We start from the raw sequence: 17,338 nt of genomic DNA on the forward strand, positions 1-17,338 counted from the left end.
CATCATTTCTGTTATACATTGTATGTATAGGTTTGGGACTGGATCAGCTTTGTTTGCCCTGATGGAGTTCCTTCTGCATGATCCCTCAGTGGCCTTCAGTACCGTTGAACATGATACCCTCCTGGACTGAATCTCTGGGATGGGTATCAGTAGGATTCTGCTCCTAGCTGCAGGATTGTGTCCAGAAAGTAGTCTTGGAAGAGGGCTCTTCAGCTCCATGGTGTTTTCACTATGGGGCACCACACTATTTTGTCAGCAATGCTGTTCGACATCTCTGTGAGGCTGTTGGGAGCAGTCATTCGGTGTTTTGGAGCAAGGTGTCATCAGTACACTGATGCTACCCAACTCTTATTTCTCTATTACATCTTAGTCGGCAGCTTGTGCATACTGGTGTGTGGATGCAGTGTTAGACTGGATGAGGGTCGATAAACTGAGCTTGAATTCTGAAAATCCTGAGGCCTTGTGGGTCAAATTGAGTGTTCTAAATGGGACTTCACTCCCTTTTAAGGAACAGGTCTGGGGGTATTCCTTGATTGACCTCTGTCACTAGAGTGACCTCTGTGGCCAGCAGTGCTTTTTACGAGCTCCAACTGGTATACCAGCTGCAACCATTTCTGAACCATGATAGCCTGACCATAGTGGTCCATGCATATTGATTTCTCAAATATTGATTTCGCATCATGTTTTATGTGGGGTTGTCCTTGTATCTGGTCCAAAGCTGCAGGTTACTGGCAACATGTTACTCGGCTGCTTAGAGCTGCACCATTTGCCGATTTAAGGTTCAAGATTCTTGTGTTCATTCACTTGGGCCCAAAGTACCTTAAATACTGTCTGGTCTCTTATACTCCACCCAGTGGGGAACTCCCTAGTGCAGCTAATCCCAGTGCACTCCCTGTCACTCACTTTAAGCTCCAAATTGTTCCTTTGTAGCCACATCCATACCTGCCCCACACATGATGTCAGGGTATGGGGAAGGCAGGTGTGATTTATGTGGGTCTAATTGGGATTTAGACCAGACCTACACAGGCCTGCAGACTAAAGGTTCCCCACCACAGCCTTAAAGTAAGTCAGTATTAGTAGTCTTCATATTACAGCTGAGGATGACTGAGACTGGGAGAGAGTGCCTTGCCTAAGATGATCTACTTAATTTGTGTCAGATAGCAGATTTAAACAGGGAACTTCCTAGTTCATAACTTAGTCTGATAGCTTCTATGATGATCATTTGATACTGTGTTCTCAAATAATTAACATTTGTTGTGTGGATAGATGTTTCAATACGGGAGAAGTTATGAGCTAATTATAAACCTCTCAATCTTATTAAACCTTTTGTAATTAAGTAATACCTGCGATAATGTTTCCAGGTTAATGGTGCTGCCATTATCTGAACACATTTCTGCATTATACTTCAGTTAATTATCTTTATTTTGAAGTCTGGTAGAATCCAAATGGTATACACCACTCTAAATATATTGCATAGAGGATTCAATAATTTAGAGGGAGATTTCATTTTCAAAAGGTCAGGCACATACCAAGTAGCTGTGTACATACAGAAAAGGTGCATTTGCACAGATGACTAGATGCCCTCCTTGTCATTTATGTGAAGAAGGCATCTGTCCACAGATTAAATTTATTTCCGGTTTAAATTCACTAAACCGGAGAAGGAAATTCTAATGTTATTTTCTAAGATGCAAAAGATGCCTTGAACCTTAGCATTTCAACATAATAAGAGCCTAACTACACATTGTATTAAATGCCTAGTATACAGTAGCAGTATACAGTTCATTGGGACAATTGTGCACAGGGAGGGAATATTTAACTCTTCCCTCTCCAACCACAAGATCTCAACAAAAATCCCACACACACTTCAAGTACAAGAAGATGAAGAAGATGAAGATGAAGATGAAGAAGAAGAAGAAGAAGAGTAGTTTGGATTTGATATCCTGCTTTATCACTACCCGAAGGAGTCTCAGAGTGGCTAACATTCTCCTTTCCCTTCCTCTCCCACAACAAACACTCTGTGAGGTGAGTGGGGATGAGAGACTTCAGAGAAGTGTGACTAGCCCAAGGTCACCCAGCAGCTGAATGTGGAGGAGTGGAGACACGAACCCGGTTCACCAGATTACGAGTCTACCACTCTTAACCACCACACCACACTGGCTATTAGAAATTAAGCTTTTAACTCTGCCTTTTGTAAGGCTGACTATGGGCATTGTTTGTCAGGGTGGTGGCTGGGGAGGGAAGGGTTAGACCTCATCACCCTCATCATCATCATCATTTCTGCTAGTAATGATTGGTCTTGCTACCGTACCTCGGTGAAACCCAGCAGGATTGTGGTGACTTATTCCACATTTGGCGGTTTTCCTTGTGACGCTGGTCTTTGATCACAGCAAATCTCTCCACAATTCTACCTCAAGTGGGGTGATTTCCCTCAAGCTCATCACAGCTCCTTTGCCATATAATTTTGTGAAGCACTTATCAGAGGGCTGCTTTTGGTTTTGGCAGGCATATGTTCTCTTCATTGGCCTCTGTGTTTCATATACCAGTGCCCAAAATGGAGCAATTTCTGAAAACGGCACTTCTGAATATGGATGGTCTGATTCTGTACACAGCACATCTGAATTCCAAAGGCGGCAGTCACACCACTGAAGGGGTGAGTGGTTTGCCCTCACTGGTGCGCCTTTTCCTGGGGAGGTCATTTCTCCGAATTCCTGCAGTGAATAAGAGAGTTGTTCTCTGAAGAAAACAAAGGATTCTCTTCCTTCTAAATCTATTAGTTTGGCATAAATCTAAAAACCACAACAGAAGGAGATGCCACAGATCTCCTTCCACTGCAGTTCTGTGGGATCTCTTTCCTCAGTATCCTCCCCTGGTTTCTCTCCAGTTGAAGGGGAACATGTGGGTCGTGGCGGGAGCTAAGGCAATTACATAGAATCCAAATTAGGAGAAATTGTGACACCAACAGAGCAAACTAGAGCAGATGGGGATGCGCTTTCTGAATCAGTTGCTATGGAAGGCAATGAAGTGGAAGGTTATCTGAGAAGGAGCTAGAGTCCACTAGCTCTCAGGGCAAGCTTTTTTCTTCAGATGTTTATCCTGCCTTGTTGGCAAAAGCGAGACAGATTTTACAGCTTAATGAGGAATTCCTTGTGGAGCCTGAATCTTCTAATGAGTCTATGGCTTCTGGGGTAGAAAAGGTATTTCCTTCAGCTTCATCTAAACCCGTTACAGTGCCCTTTCTGCTAGCCTTTGATAGTGTTTGGAAGTCCTGATAAGCTGAAACTGAACCTCAGATAGGCTGGGTAGCATTATACCTTCCCCAATAAAATTATGCAGCAGTTCAATTTCCAGCACTGCACTAGCCTGTGGTTGCCCTGGTTTCTTCTGCTGTCACTCCTTACGAGGGGGAAAGGGGGAGCAAATGATTCCTATGATAAATTAGTGGTGGGCACATTGTGCAGGAATTTTGAGGCTGAAGCCTTCACGTCTTCAGCCACCACTTCAGTCTTTGCTAGGGTCAGATATATGTGAGCCAAGGGATTGGGATCACAGCAGGATATCCATAAATCAATTAAGGATGGACTTATGACAGCCTCTCATATGTCAGCCCTTATGCCTGTTGCATCTCTGGATACGCTATAGTTCAAGGCCAGGTCTATGGCTGCTACCACTTTGGCATGTTGGGACAGTTGGTTGTGGGAGTGGAAGGTGGATCCCAGGCACCTGGTGACCACCCTTCCCTTTTCAGGTGTCAAACTATTTGAAGAACCACTGGGAGAACATCTTGTGGAAACACAGGATGAGAAGAAAGTTCTTTCCACTGCCAGGAGAGAGGAATGGAAGGGGAAATGGAACCAGTCCACTTGCCCTTCCATGTCCCTTTTCCAAGTCTCGAAAGTATTTGGGTTATAGGCCAAGATGAGATAGTCAGGGCAGCTAGATCTGCTCAAAATCCTGCGTTCTCGGCCTCCCAAGTTCTCTGAGGGGCCAAGAAAACACATCACAGCTTGCTATCAATCTGTAAATATGTGAGAATGCAGTGGTGGCCGGGGTACTACATTTTATCAACCAGTGGAGAAACATCACTGATAGATGAGTGTTGAGCACTGTGTAACAGGTTTTTTGAGGGAAGCATCATCTCAGAGGTTAGGAGTATCCTCCACCATCATCTTCAAACATAAATTCATTGTAAAATAGATTTCTGGAAGTGTTGGCCTGACTGCAAAAGCTGCAAGTTTGTTTCTGGGCCCAGCTCAAAAAGCTGGATTTGATCTTTAAAGTCTTATATGGCTCAGGACACCTATGGCTAAAAGACCACCTTTTACCATATGAGGCTGACTGGACCCTGAGATCATCACTGGAATCCCTTTTCTGTCTGCCATTTCTGAGACAGGTCTAGAGGATAGTAACAAGATAATTGATCTTTTCTGTAGTAGCTCCCTTACTCCTCTTCTGTCTCCTTGTTTGTCCTTAAGTTTTGACTTACTCTTCAGTCCTGACTTTCCACTTGCTTCTTGATCCTGCCTCCTGGTTAGCCCTGGGGTTCTTCTGACTTGCACTTCTGGGCTAGCTACTGGCTTATCCCGTTCTTCTGCCACATCTCTACTGTCCAGGCCCCAGCTGTGACAGGCAGCTGGGGGACAAATCAAAAGAAATGGGCAGTCTCCTGCTTGCACAACCAGATGTGACTTTTTTCTCACACTAGGATAGCATTTGATCCAAGCCTCTGGCTCCAGGAATGAAAGTTCTATTACATTCTTTTTACCATTACTTTCCCTCAGCATAGCAGCAAAATTATTAAAATGCTGGTTTAAATTCTAATTAAAGGCATACCTTTTAAATCTAGAACTTTTTTGTAGCCCGGGGGGGGGGGGTAGTATTGAGTTTTAAAAACAAGACCTACATATATTTATACTGTTTCTGAAAGAGCCACGGGTTATTTTGTAAGTAGACTGGTTTGCCTTTTTCTGTATAGCATAAGTTGCTTGTGATCAGTTTCAGACAGGGTGCGATTAAAATTCACCCCACGTAGTTGTCGTTAGGACTCACATCTGGGTAGCAGTGCAGCAGCATATTGCTGAAAGCAAATAGTCTAGCAATTTTGATCGATAATAATGGAGTCTGAGAAAACACTGGAGGCATGAATAAGATTCCATTAATAACAAAAGAGGGAGAAAGAGATGTCTAGTGCAGTTCATTTAATGCAGAACTCCCCTGAGACTGAAGTGGGGATTATTCTTGCTGCCCTTCATATTCGACACAGGTGCAGAGGACACTGATTGGATGACTGGCATCTCCATAGCAAGGATGCTCATACTCATGAATAAGAGTCTAATTATATCTTAATGATCTCTACTGCAAATAGGAAAACAAAATCCTTGCCTCTGCAAATTGTTACCTTAGTATAGCTGCAAGACTGGAGAAATTTAAATTATCCTTCTCTAATCTCAGGGGGATGCATTGTGAAAAATGAGGGTTGTTTATAGTAGAAAATTAAATTGCTGTAAAAGCTTATTTCAATAGACAGTAGAGGAACCATAATAAAATAATTTTGTAAAAATGGAAGTGAGAGCATGCTTAATGGAACATGATTAGATTTAATTTTCATGCTATCACAATCATTAAGGTGCATTATCATTCCTTACACCTAATTTAGGCTCTTTACCAGTCTCACGGAGTTACTTTTCCATGAGGCACTGAAATACATGTTGCGCTGGAAATAAAAATGACTAATAATGCAACATTTGATATGTCCTCTTGAAAACATGGTTGCAGATCTTAAGTTGAAAGCATCCTGAAGTAGAATCATCTGTTTATGTAAACAAATGTTTATAGAGAAAATGAATTTCATGGAATAACATGTTCAACATTTATGTGAAGGCTTCAGGTGGTGGTTTGTTTCATTAGCAAGTGGAGTCTCGATCACCAGTGCACTTTTTCTCTCAAATTGGATCTGGCTTACCGTGCTTCCCAAGTAATCAAAGCAAATATTGTTGTCTACTCCCGAACAAAAGCCAATTGCAGTACTTGCATTGATTCTTTACTTGTTTTACCGATTTGCAATAGCTATGGAATATATAACTTTAGAAAATGGAAGTTACCTTGCCAAGTTATATGATCCATGTTGCACTTGACTCCAAATCCTCTGATTTCAAACAGATGTTCTTCTTAAGTTGCCCATGAGTTTGTAACATGGTTGTAGGCCTCCAGTGGTGGGTAACTTTACTACCTCATGCTTCATTGCTTGCATCTTAGCAGAGAACCACAGCCTTTCCACATGATGTGTGCCTATTTAAGTATTTCCATTATTGATCAATTATATACAGTAATCACATTGTTGAAATCAAACGTTTATAAATCCCTTATGATGTGAAGTAACCATCTGCACTCTCTTTCCCTAGTATTAACTTGCATCATAAAATCAAAAACAAATATAAACAATACAGATTTGGAATCCAATCTATTAGTCATATATTTTGGTTCTGGATAGGTAGCAAAACCTGATCTTATCTTATACAATCTGGGTAGAACAGGCAACTGCCACATCCATCGACTGAGATGGCTCAGTTGGTGGAGCATGAGACTCGTAATCTTAGGGTTGTGGATTTGAACCCCACATTGGGCAAAAGATTCCTACATTGCAGGGGGTTGGAGTAGATTAGTCTACGGGTATAGGGCAGTATACAAATAAATAAAATAAAATAAAATAAAATAGATTACTGTATCCTCATGGTTCCTTCCAATTCCACAATTCTATGATTCTATTATACTATTTCACTGTGGGCAAGCTAACATACTATTGCATTACTCTGTTTCATCATGGCTACAAAATAATTTATTTCTCAGACTTTGCTAGAAACTATTGGTGGAATTCAACATTGCACTAATATGGTAGTTCCGCCGGCGCAAGTATTCCTACTTGCCAGGCGGAACTATCTCCCCTCTCCTCCCCCTAACATGCTGTTTTGGGATTCTCACAACTCTCCAGAGTGGATTTTGGGAAGAAGAAGACATCTGCAATAAAACAAGAGTCTTAAGTCTTATGCATTACTGGGGAGAAAAGGATAATTAGTCATGGAAGTGACATTTTAGCCTTTTGTCACAAACCAAATGTAGATTCATTCTACAATTTTAATTAAAAATATAATATTAATGGATCTAAATTTATTACGTTGATATAAAATATAAAATATATAAATAACATATATAAATAATACAAATAAAAATTTATACAATAGAATAGCCACCTATCTTTAGACTGTGATTTTGGCTTTCTGGGTGCTGGTAGGAATAACTTATACCAAATTCACCATAAAACATTGATACTTCTAATTTTTTCCATAGACAGTCAGTATAGACATTGATGCTTGTTTTATTAGTTTTCACACAAATGCTACACTAAACAACCTTTTAATATGTGAGACATAACTCCCCCCCAAACATCATTTCTAGATTACTGTATCTGTAGAAGACGATATGAGGACTTCACACACACACCCCACTCCCAATAATTATCTTGTTTGCCAACAAAGGTCATGTAGAAGCTCAGAGATAGAGATGCCCCTAGTAAATGCAATTTAATCAGTGTAATTTCATTAAGTGGAATAACATTACTGTGTGAAATGTCATGGCATCCTATGATTTTGTTAAATTACATACCTGGAATTAACCCTTACAGTGTGTTTTGATCTGTCAGAGTTGAAAGATAAATACGAATCTATTCTCTTAGGAGGTTAAATTGTTTCAAAACTCAGTAGTACTGACACATGTTAAGATCTGATTCATTAACATGGGCTACATAGCTTGATTTCTGGGGGGGGGGTCCCTATTTGTTTCACAATCTAAAATATAATTTATTCCATCATTCTGTGCTGCTTAAAATGTAAATAAAAAGGCTAGTGCCCTAAAAAGTATTAGTTTTGGTGGGTTATTTCTGAATTCCAATTTATTTATTTATTTTCCTTTCCTTGTTGTACCCTTGGTATTTCATAGCTGGCCTGTTGAAGCACTGAAGCAATTAGTTTTGAGAAGGCTGATTCTTCAGGGTCCAGTGCTTTCTTGCCTTTCATTTGCTGAAGCTGTACATTTTAATGAAGTTGTTTCATCTGTGTTGCCAAACACTAGAATTTTGCTGCTTCAGTTCTAATTATCTCTGCTGGCAAATGCTATGTTTTATTAAAGCTGTCAAGAGCACTGTTCATTAAATGTCCACAGTCTGTGGTGTCGTACACACAAATTAGATCAGCTTTTCTCATTGATGGATTGTGTAGAACTTAAATTCTTTCTACACAAGCCTTAGAATCCAATGTAACAGCCACAGCAACTCTATATGTATATGAGAGACATACCTATGACTTCATGATAATTGGGGCCAATTCAGACATGCAGAAACTGATGTGGCAGTCCTTTCACAGTACTGTGTCATCTCAGATTTCATGTGGTGGCTCAGTTGCCACTTTCCCCCAGACTTTTTGTGCTGCTCCAGGTTGTTTTCAGCACTCCACTGCTGGCTCAATGTCCACAAACATACTTCATTGTGCACTGGTAGAATAAAACTATGTTTCTCTCCATGGCATATTGGTCTAAACCAGGCATCCCCAAACTTCGGCTCTCCAGATGTTTTGGACTACAATTCCCATCTTCCCCGACCCCTGGTCCTGTTAGCTAGGGATCATGGGAGTTGTAGGCCAAAACATCTGGAGGGCTGCAGTTTGGGGATGCCTGGTCTAAACCATACATAGCAGGCACTGATGGAGCAAGTTTAAAGAGCACTACGCCATGTCTAGTTTGAGACAGGGCTGTTTATACAATCTTAATGCAATATTAATATTTTCAACAGCATCTATGCAACATTTCATTAGACAGCTGTGTAACCGTTGATTGATTTCTGCTCAGAGAAATGTGGTATCATTAAATGTTGTCAACCTCGTGAAAGAATTGGAGAGCTGCACATATTTTTCTCTATTATACTGATACATCATAAAGTTGGATTTTATTATCTTTTTATCAACTATATGGTGCATTGGACACAGACTGACATATTTATTACACTGAATTGAAGGTATTTAAGGCATCATCATCTGTAACTTTTATCTGGGTGATCTTTCTGCTTGCTTTGCAATTTGTATTTGACAGAGGACATGGTTTCCTATTAGTAGTTAGCTTTATTGTGGATAGTGTGCTCTTACTTTCATATTTATTAATGAGCTTGAGATCTAAAAATGTTTTAAGAATAGAGTTAAAATAATTAGCAGTCATGAATTGTTCTGATTTGAATACGTTCCTGTTTGCAGTTGGAAATAGAAGAGTATTGGAGTGGGCAATTGATGGACACACAGATTACTCACTAACTTTACTTGTATTTCTGTCTTGTGACTTGAAGAAGTGCAGGGGAGGTTAGTAGAGACAAGTTAGGACTCCTCGCCTATTCTACTCTTGGGAAGCTTCAGTGCGGAGGCATGGCTCAGTGGGTTTGCTCTTCAGATTATTCCCAGCCCTTCTTGCTTCCAGAAGATGGGATCACAACCATTTTGGGCCCCTCATGAAACGCTTTCAAAGTAACAAACACCGTATTTTTCGCTCCATAACACGCAGTCGTTCCCCCCAAAAAGAGTAAGGAGAAATCTCTGTGAGTGTTATGGAGCGAATGCCATGGCTCTGAGAGCGGGATCCCTCGGCTGCCGCTGCAGTCGGGAGCAGAGGGATGCCTCTGTCTCTGGAGCCATTTAGAAACAGGGAGAGGGGTGTTGAAAACAAGCCGCTCAACAGCTGATAGCCAAGCTGATCGGCAAGCCAGATAGGGGACACTACTGTAGCAATAAAGGAGGCTGCCTGGGAGCGGGGAGGTTAAAACAGCGAACTTGCAAGCAATGAGGAGAGCAGTTAGAAGAAAAAAAGTGTTGTGCACCTTGATGATACGGAGGTATAAACATTTAAATAAATAAATCATACAGTGGAACCTCGGTTTATGAACACCTCGGTTTATGAATTTTCGGTTTATGAACGCCGCGGACCCATCTGGAACGGATTAATTCACTTTCCATTACTTTTAATGGGAAAGTTCGCTTCAGTTTATGAACGCTTCAGTTTATGAACAGACTTCCGGAACCAATTACACCCATGTTTCAGTTTATGAACGCTTCAGGTTGAGTACTCTGCGGACCCGTCTGGAACGGATTAATCCACTTTCCATTACTTTCAATGGGAAAGTTCGCTTCAGTTTATGAACGGTTACTCCGCAGACCATCTGGAACGGATTAATCCACTTTCCATTACTTTCAATGGGAAAGTTCGCTTCAGTTTATGAACGCTTCAGTTTATGAACAGACTTCCGGAACCAATTACACCCATGCTTCAGTTTATGAACGCTTCAGGTTGAGTACTCTGCGGACCCGTCTGGAATGGATTAATCCACTTTCCATTACTTTCAATGGGAAAGTTCGCTTCAGTTTATGAACAGTTACTCCGCAGACCGTCTGGAACGGATTAATCCACTTTCCATTACTTTCAGTGGGAAAGTTCGCTTCAGTTTATGAACGCTTCAGTTTATGAACAGACTTCCGGAATCAATTGTGTTCATAAACCGAGGTACCACTGTATTAGTAAATGGGCATAGTCAGTGTTGTGATATATGCTGCAAAGTATCAGTAAAATTAGTTGAGTTCTGAACTTTAAACTATTTTCAAGTTTTGTTTGATTTGCTAATGTTATGCTAGGTAACTGGGCAAGACTGAGTGTGGGACACTTACTGTACATGAACCTAAAAAGTGGGGGAACTGTCAGAGAACCATCAAGAGCCTCTTCTCTCATGGGGGTACTCAAGAAGTCATTGGGGAGTGGGCTTTGAACAGCCAGATAAAGATAACTCCCTGGAAGGGTTCAGGAATGGCTGTGAACTGTATAGATTCCTTTGTTCCTTTTGACAGCAATTCCCCCCATTTGCCCCTCCCCCCTTTTTTCCCTGAGGCAACTTGGATTGTAGATTGCCTGGTATCCAAGCACAAAGCACTTGCTTCATCAAATGAAAATAACAGAAAATATCTAATACTTTTTTTAGGATTGGCAACAGATTTTGAGTTATCATCAGGAGGAAGTACATTGCCTACTTATTTAGTTTATTGTATTTTGTCATCACATTGGGACACCATTTGGATTTACATCCTCTGCTACAAAAATGGCTTGGGCGGCTCCTGTATATTTTGATTGTTTACTTTTGTTACAGTTAGAAAATAAACACTAAAAGCACTGCTGTTTAAATTAATGGTTACAGGTGACAAGTATCTTATTTGATTACATCTATACATTTTCTTCATATCGTTTATCAGTGATTGTACTGTAGCCACAAAGTCAGATCTGGAAATATGCATCAGGACTGTATATTGGAATTTTACTTGATTGCCATTCTTTGTAATGTAATACAGTATGTGCAATAGCAAGTTTCATTATGGTCAAAGTTAATCTGTTGCATATCTAGAATAAACATTATATAAGATAGGTGCATAGTATCAGCTATTTCCAGCATCAGGTGTTCCTAGAGTCTTCATCACCCGCTGGGCTTCCTTTTCAATGTGACTTAACCTTTTGTACACTTGGAAGGAAAATTCTTATACAGATATATTTTCATTGCAGGAACATCAAGGTGCACTTCTGGGGAATACAATGCAAAATGCAGTGGCAGTCTTGAATAACTTGGTTTCCTGTAGGAAAGCAAACATGACATTACTTTATGAGCAAGGTATGTATTTTAACACTGTTTCACTGTACACCTATTGTACACAAATATTTGGCAGCATGTTTCTTCAGAATGTGACTTAGGAAGAATAACCATCTCGGAATGGCTTCCATCACTGGTGATTTCTCCTTAATTCCAAAATTTAGTATGTTGTCAATAGTTACAGAGTCAAAAACTTTAAAAATTTCCCCACAATTGCCCTAGTTTAATGAGGGGAGACTCCAGGCTTGTGGGATCTACTTTCCTTTTTACTAGAAACTCAAGATCCATCAGTCAGAGTCAAGTGTAAAATAGTGGCTGGGGTGTATGAATAGAACTAAACTCATAGCCCATTAAAAAAAACCACTCCCAAGTTTCCCTCCAAGTTTTCTTTGGACTTCTTGCACTTGAGTTTAATGTGTGTATCTGAAGCTGTTTTTTGTTCCCGTTTAAAAAGCATCATCTACATAATGTCCCACTCAAACAGTTTTAAAACATCATAAAAATTCTAACAGTTTAAATGCATTCTCAGCCAGTGACCTCGGGGTTGCCAGGTGGAACCCTCACAGGGATGTTATTCATATGTCTCTAGAGTGTTTGATTTTTTACTTAGATAAAGTTTTATTGGTTTAGCCCTCAGATTTTGTCTGATATGCTGCTCTGTCTTGCTGCCAAGAAACTACATTTGAAAAGCAAATCAAAGAGCCTAATTAGTTTTTGCATTTTTTTTGTCTAAGAATTCATGTCCATTAGATGAAGGATATTATAGCATGGCATCCAGTTTACCTGTTACACACATTGCATGATACATCTTGCTTCTTGACTTTCTGAACTTTTAATGTTTGTCTGTTCAACTGCTCTTACAGCTATAGCAAGAGGGGCACAGGACTTTATGCTTTTCCCATGCTGTTCAAAATGCACTTTTTTCATCTTGAGCAACTCTTGATGTTTGAAGAACAGGAGGAAGTTTTTTTAAAAAAACTATATGAATCATGCTGAGAACTGTATTAAGCAATGTCCAAAAGCACACTGTCTCATCTGAAATTAGTCAAAACGAGGAAGTCAAAGGTTACCAAAACACTTGGATAAAATAAAAGAAATCATTTTAAATCATACCACTGTGATTCTGCTTAGGAATTTTAGTTACCTAATTATTTAATTAATGAACTCCCTTTGAAGAGATTTAAATAAAATTGCATATCATCAGAGCCCAAAATATAAATGCTTTCTTATCATATAGAAAGATATGTAAGATAACTTACAATTTATTAAACAAAAGCTACCAGTTTACAATGTCGTTTTCCATCTCATGACAGTAACACGCCAAGCCCAAAACAGCATCAAAAAATAATAAGCGTGTTGCTAATTGGCACAAAAAAGATTGATGGAGATAGTTGGAATATATTTTAATTGCATGCAACACAATTCTAAGCATATTAACTCAGAATTAAGTTGCACTGAGTTCAATGGTACCTCTGGTTACGAACTTAATTTGTTCTGGAGGTCCATTCTTAACTTGAAACCATTCTTAATCTGAGGTACCACTTTAGCTAATGGGGCCGCCTGCTGCCGCCACGCCGGTGGCGCACGATTTCTGTTCTCATCCTGAGGTAAAGTTCTTAACCCGAGGTACTACTTCCAGGTTAGCGGAATCTGTAACCCGAAGTGTTTGTAACCCGAGGTGTTTGTAACCCGAGGTACCACTGTATTTCCCTGTAATTGTGACTAAGATTGAAGTCTCAGTCACTCAGAAAAAAATGTTTGTCTACTCCTTGCTTATTGACAAAGCAATTTTGATATCATTGCTACAATGACTGCACTTGTACCATATGTGAAATGTTTCTCTACCAGAAACTACTGAATTTTGTGCACACAATAGAAGTTAAGATATTTTGCTTTGTGATTGTCATGTGAAGTAGCAACCTTATCAACAACCCTACAATCTTTAATAATAATAATAATAACAACAACAACAATATATATATATATTTAATATCCCACCCATCTTACTGTGTTTCCCCAGTCACTCTGGACGACTTATAACATATATAAAAACACAACAAAGCATCAAACATTAAAAAACAAAATATCCTATACGAGCAACAAACAAACCAACAAATCAATAGAAACCAATAACAACAACAATAATGAGCATTGTATGTGGGGTCAAGCCTATGAATTTACTCTAATTACTCACTTTTTAAAATCAACTAATACTTTAAAAACAAAGTGTTAAACAAAATATCAGTTGTTATTTTGGAAGGTGAAAGATGTAAATCAATGCAGGAATAGCCTGTTGGTGTCATTGATATTAAAGCAATGGAGAGAAGTTAACTCTAATGCGTTACTTTTTAATCTTCAGAAATTGCTGCACAATAAACCATGAATTATAGGCTGTCCCTCTATTTTAGAGATGCTGTACCTGCTGAATATTGGATACTAAAATAAAATTGAATTTCCCAAGTATCACGTAAACTGTCATAACCATCATGTGGCTTGGAAAGCGGTTGTGTAAACAAGCACCTTACACACATTACTGTGTTAAAGCTTCCAAAGGCAACTTTCAATAGAAATGACTTGTCACAGCTGTAACTACACGAAGAAGACCTTTAGTGAAATCACAAATGAGAGCTTGCAGCAGTTGTTACATCCAAGATTGTATTAAGAGAAAACAATAGGCCCTTAATGCATGGGCAGTTATTAAAAAGAGGATTAGGTCTGCAATAAACCTTGGTAGAAGACACTTAATAACTCATTTACACCTCATGAAAGAAAGATAATAGTAGTCAACCTTCACGGGTGAGATCCTCTGTTCCATCTTGTAGTCCACTGCTTTGACTTTTAGTCAAATGTCAAGAGATTAATTAGATTTCAAATGTCTTTGTGCCTGTCGTATTGTTAAAGTCTGTTAAATCTTGCATCCTTAAAGTGACTCCTCTGAGAGCAGCAATCCAGCATTAACGCTTTTAATCAAAAAGGTCATGTGTCAGCCTTTTATATTTTTAATATATAATGGGCAATTTTCAAAAGGTTCTGAGATCCTGATAAGCCCCAAAGAGAGTACAGCATGCTTAAATGCTTGCAGGACCCTTCCTGTATGTATAGGTAATTTTATTACAAGTCCAATCTCCAGAGTCAACTTTATTTTCTCTTCCATCAGCCCTTACCCAACTCCTACGTTACACTGTCATTGTTGAATAGATCTTGAATCCCTCATGATTTCCCAAACTTTCAATTTCCATCCATTAAGCACAACCTTCCCTTGGAATAATGTATACTATTTTGAATATCTTACATTAAGAATGTAATGTTTTGTGGGGCCACATTGTGAATGGATTTAAGGAAGAAGCAGTATCAGTTCAATAAAGTGCCTGATTAATATGCCTTTTTGGTCCAGAATCATAGGGGTTTTTTCTTAAACAAAGGAGTTCAAAAGTTGCAACGAAGAGACATAGCACAGAGGGCCATTAAATAGGTCGATTTTGTAATTGTCTAATTGGGAGCAACTAAAGTGTTTTGCTTTTCCAGTAATTCCTGCTTTTCAGCTGTTAATACTATTTTTAATACTAGAATTGGTTGAGATTTTTAAAAAGTTTTAATAGTGGAACTCTTGACTGTTTGATCCTTCATCATGGCTTGGGCACAATCTACACATGTAAAAACCTAGGTGATATAAAGTTTCTGACTGTGTCTCTTGTACTACAATCCTAGACCAGGCATATAAGTGGACAGTGTCTTTATGGGGAGGGCTGTACCTCAGTGGCACAGAATGTGCTTTTCATGCAGAAGGTTCAAATATTAATTTCCGGAATCTTCAGTAGGTCTGGGGGAAAAGGTCAGTTCTAAAGCTGTGGAGAGGAGCTGATATTCTGTTTAGTGCAGGCATGGCCAAACTTGGCCCTCCAGCTGTTTTGGGACTACAACTCCCATCATCCCTAGCTAACAGGACCAGTGGTCAGGGATGAATCATAGAATCATAGAGTTGGAACAGACCACAAGGGCCATCCAGTCCAACCCCCTGCCAAGCAGGAAACACCACCAAAGCATTCTTGACATATGGCTGTCAAGCCTCTGCTTAAAGACCTCCAAAGAAGGAGACTCCACCACACTTCTTGGCAGCAAATTCCACTGTCAAACAGCTCTTACTGTCAGGAAGTTCTTCCTAATGTTTAGGTGGAATCTTCTTTCTTGTAGTTTGAATCCATTGCTCCGTGTCCGCTTCTCTGGAGCAGCAGAAAACAACCTTTCTCCCTCCTCTATATGACATCCTTTTATATATTTGAACATGGCTATCATATCACCCCTTAACCTTCTCTTCTCCAGGCTAAACATACCCAGTCCCCTAAGCCGTTCCTCATAAGGCATTGTTTCCAGGCCTTTGACCATTTTGGTTGCCCTCCTCTGGACACGTTCCAGCTTGTCAGTATCCTTCTTGAACTGTGGTGCCCAGAACTGGGCACAGTACTCCAGGTGAGGTCTGACCAGAGCGGAATACAGTGGTACTATTACTTCCCTTGATCTAGACGCTATACTCCTATTGATGCAGCCCAGAATTGCACTGTTGACTCATGTCAAGTTTGTGGTCTACCAGGACTCCTAGATCCTTTTTACATGTACTGCTCTCAACCATCCTGTATTTGTGCCTTTCATTTTTTTTTGCCCAAGTGTAGTACTTTACATTTCTCCTTGTTAAAATTCATATTGTTTGCTTTGGCCCAGTTGTCTAATCTGTTAAGGTCATTTTGAAGTGTGATCCTGTCCTCTGGGGTATTAGCCACCCCTCCCAATTTGGTGTTGTCTGCAAACTTGCTCAGGATGCCCTCAAGCCCATCATCCAAGTCATTGATAAAGATGTTGAATAAGACTGGGCACAAGACAGAACCCTGTGGCACCCCGCTAGTCACTACTCTCCAGGATGAAGAGGAGCCATTGATGAGCACCCTTTGGGTTCGGTCAGTCAGCCAGTTACAAATCCACTGAATGGTAGCATTGTCTAGCCCGCATTTTACCAGCTTCTTTACAAGAATATCATGGGGCACCTTGTCAAAGGCCTTGCTGAAATCAAGATAAGCTATATCCACAGCATTCCCTTCATCTACCAGGCTTGTCATTCTGTCAAAAAATGAGATCAGATTAGTCTGACATGGGGATTGTAGCCCCAAAACAGCTGGAGGGCCAAGTTTGACCATGCCTGGTTTAGTGGATGATACAGTGGAGTGTGTGCGCGTGTAGATATGCTTCTGTACACATGGTTTTGCTTTGTATGTGGCTGCCGCACATGCCAGTTGGAGGGTAACCATTATGAGTTTTTGAAAGAATAAATAATGGGAATATTTTTTGTAGAAGTGTAATTAAGGGTATACATTGGAATCTAATGTTGACAGTGCCACTGTGTGATGTGTCAGATATAATTATAAAAACTCTCAGAAGTTGCTGGAGAGTAAATTCAAAACGTGGTTCAAAGGTTATCTAGAACAATCCCTTGTAATACCTGATAGACAGCTTTTATGGTGATTTTTGTCCGATATATTCTCTAAATCAGGGGTCCCCAAACTACGGCCCCCGGGCCGGATGCGGCCCAATCGGCCTTCCAATCCGGCCCGCGACGACCCCCGCAGCCCGCTGCCGCCG

At 40.1% G+C, this 17,338-nt stretch overlaps 1 protein-coding gene across 5 annotated transcripts in view; it reads left to right on the forward strand.

Moving 5' to 3' along the window:
* ULK4 (unc-51 like kinase 4) overlaps positions 1-17,338 on the forward strand; it is a 169,178-nt gene that overhangs the window by 73,772 nt on the left and 78,068 nt on the right. For all 5 annotated transcript variants that reach the window (XM_088653665.1, XM_035128823.3, XM_035128825.3 and 2 more), the window contains exon 32: positions 11,626-11,731. In XM_088653665.1, coding sequence (XP_088509791.1) covers positions 11,626-11,731 — 106 coding nt within the window. The remainder of the gene's footprint in view (positions 1-11,625; positions 11,732-17,338) is intronic.

This window comes from Zootoca vivipara, chromosome 11, assembly GCF_965207765.1.
Source record: "Zootoca vivipara chromosome 11, rZooViv2.hap1.1, whole genome shotgun sequence".
Taxonomy (NCBI): Eukaryota; Metazoa; Chordata; class Lepidosauria; order Squamata; family Lacertidae; genus Zootoca; species Zootoca vivipara.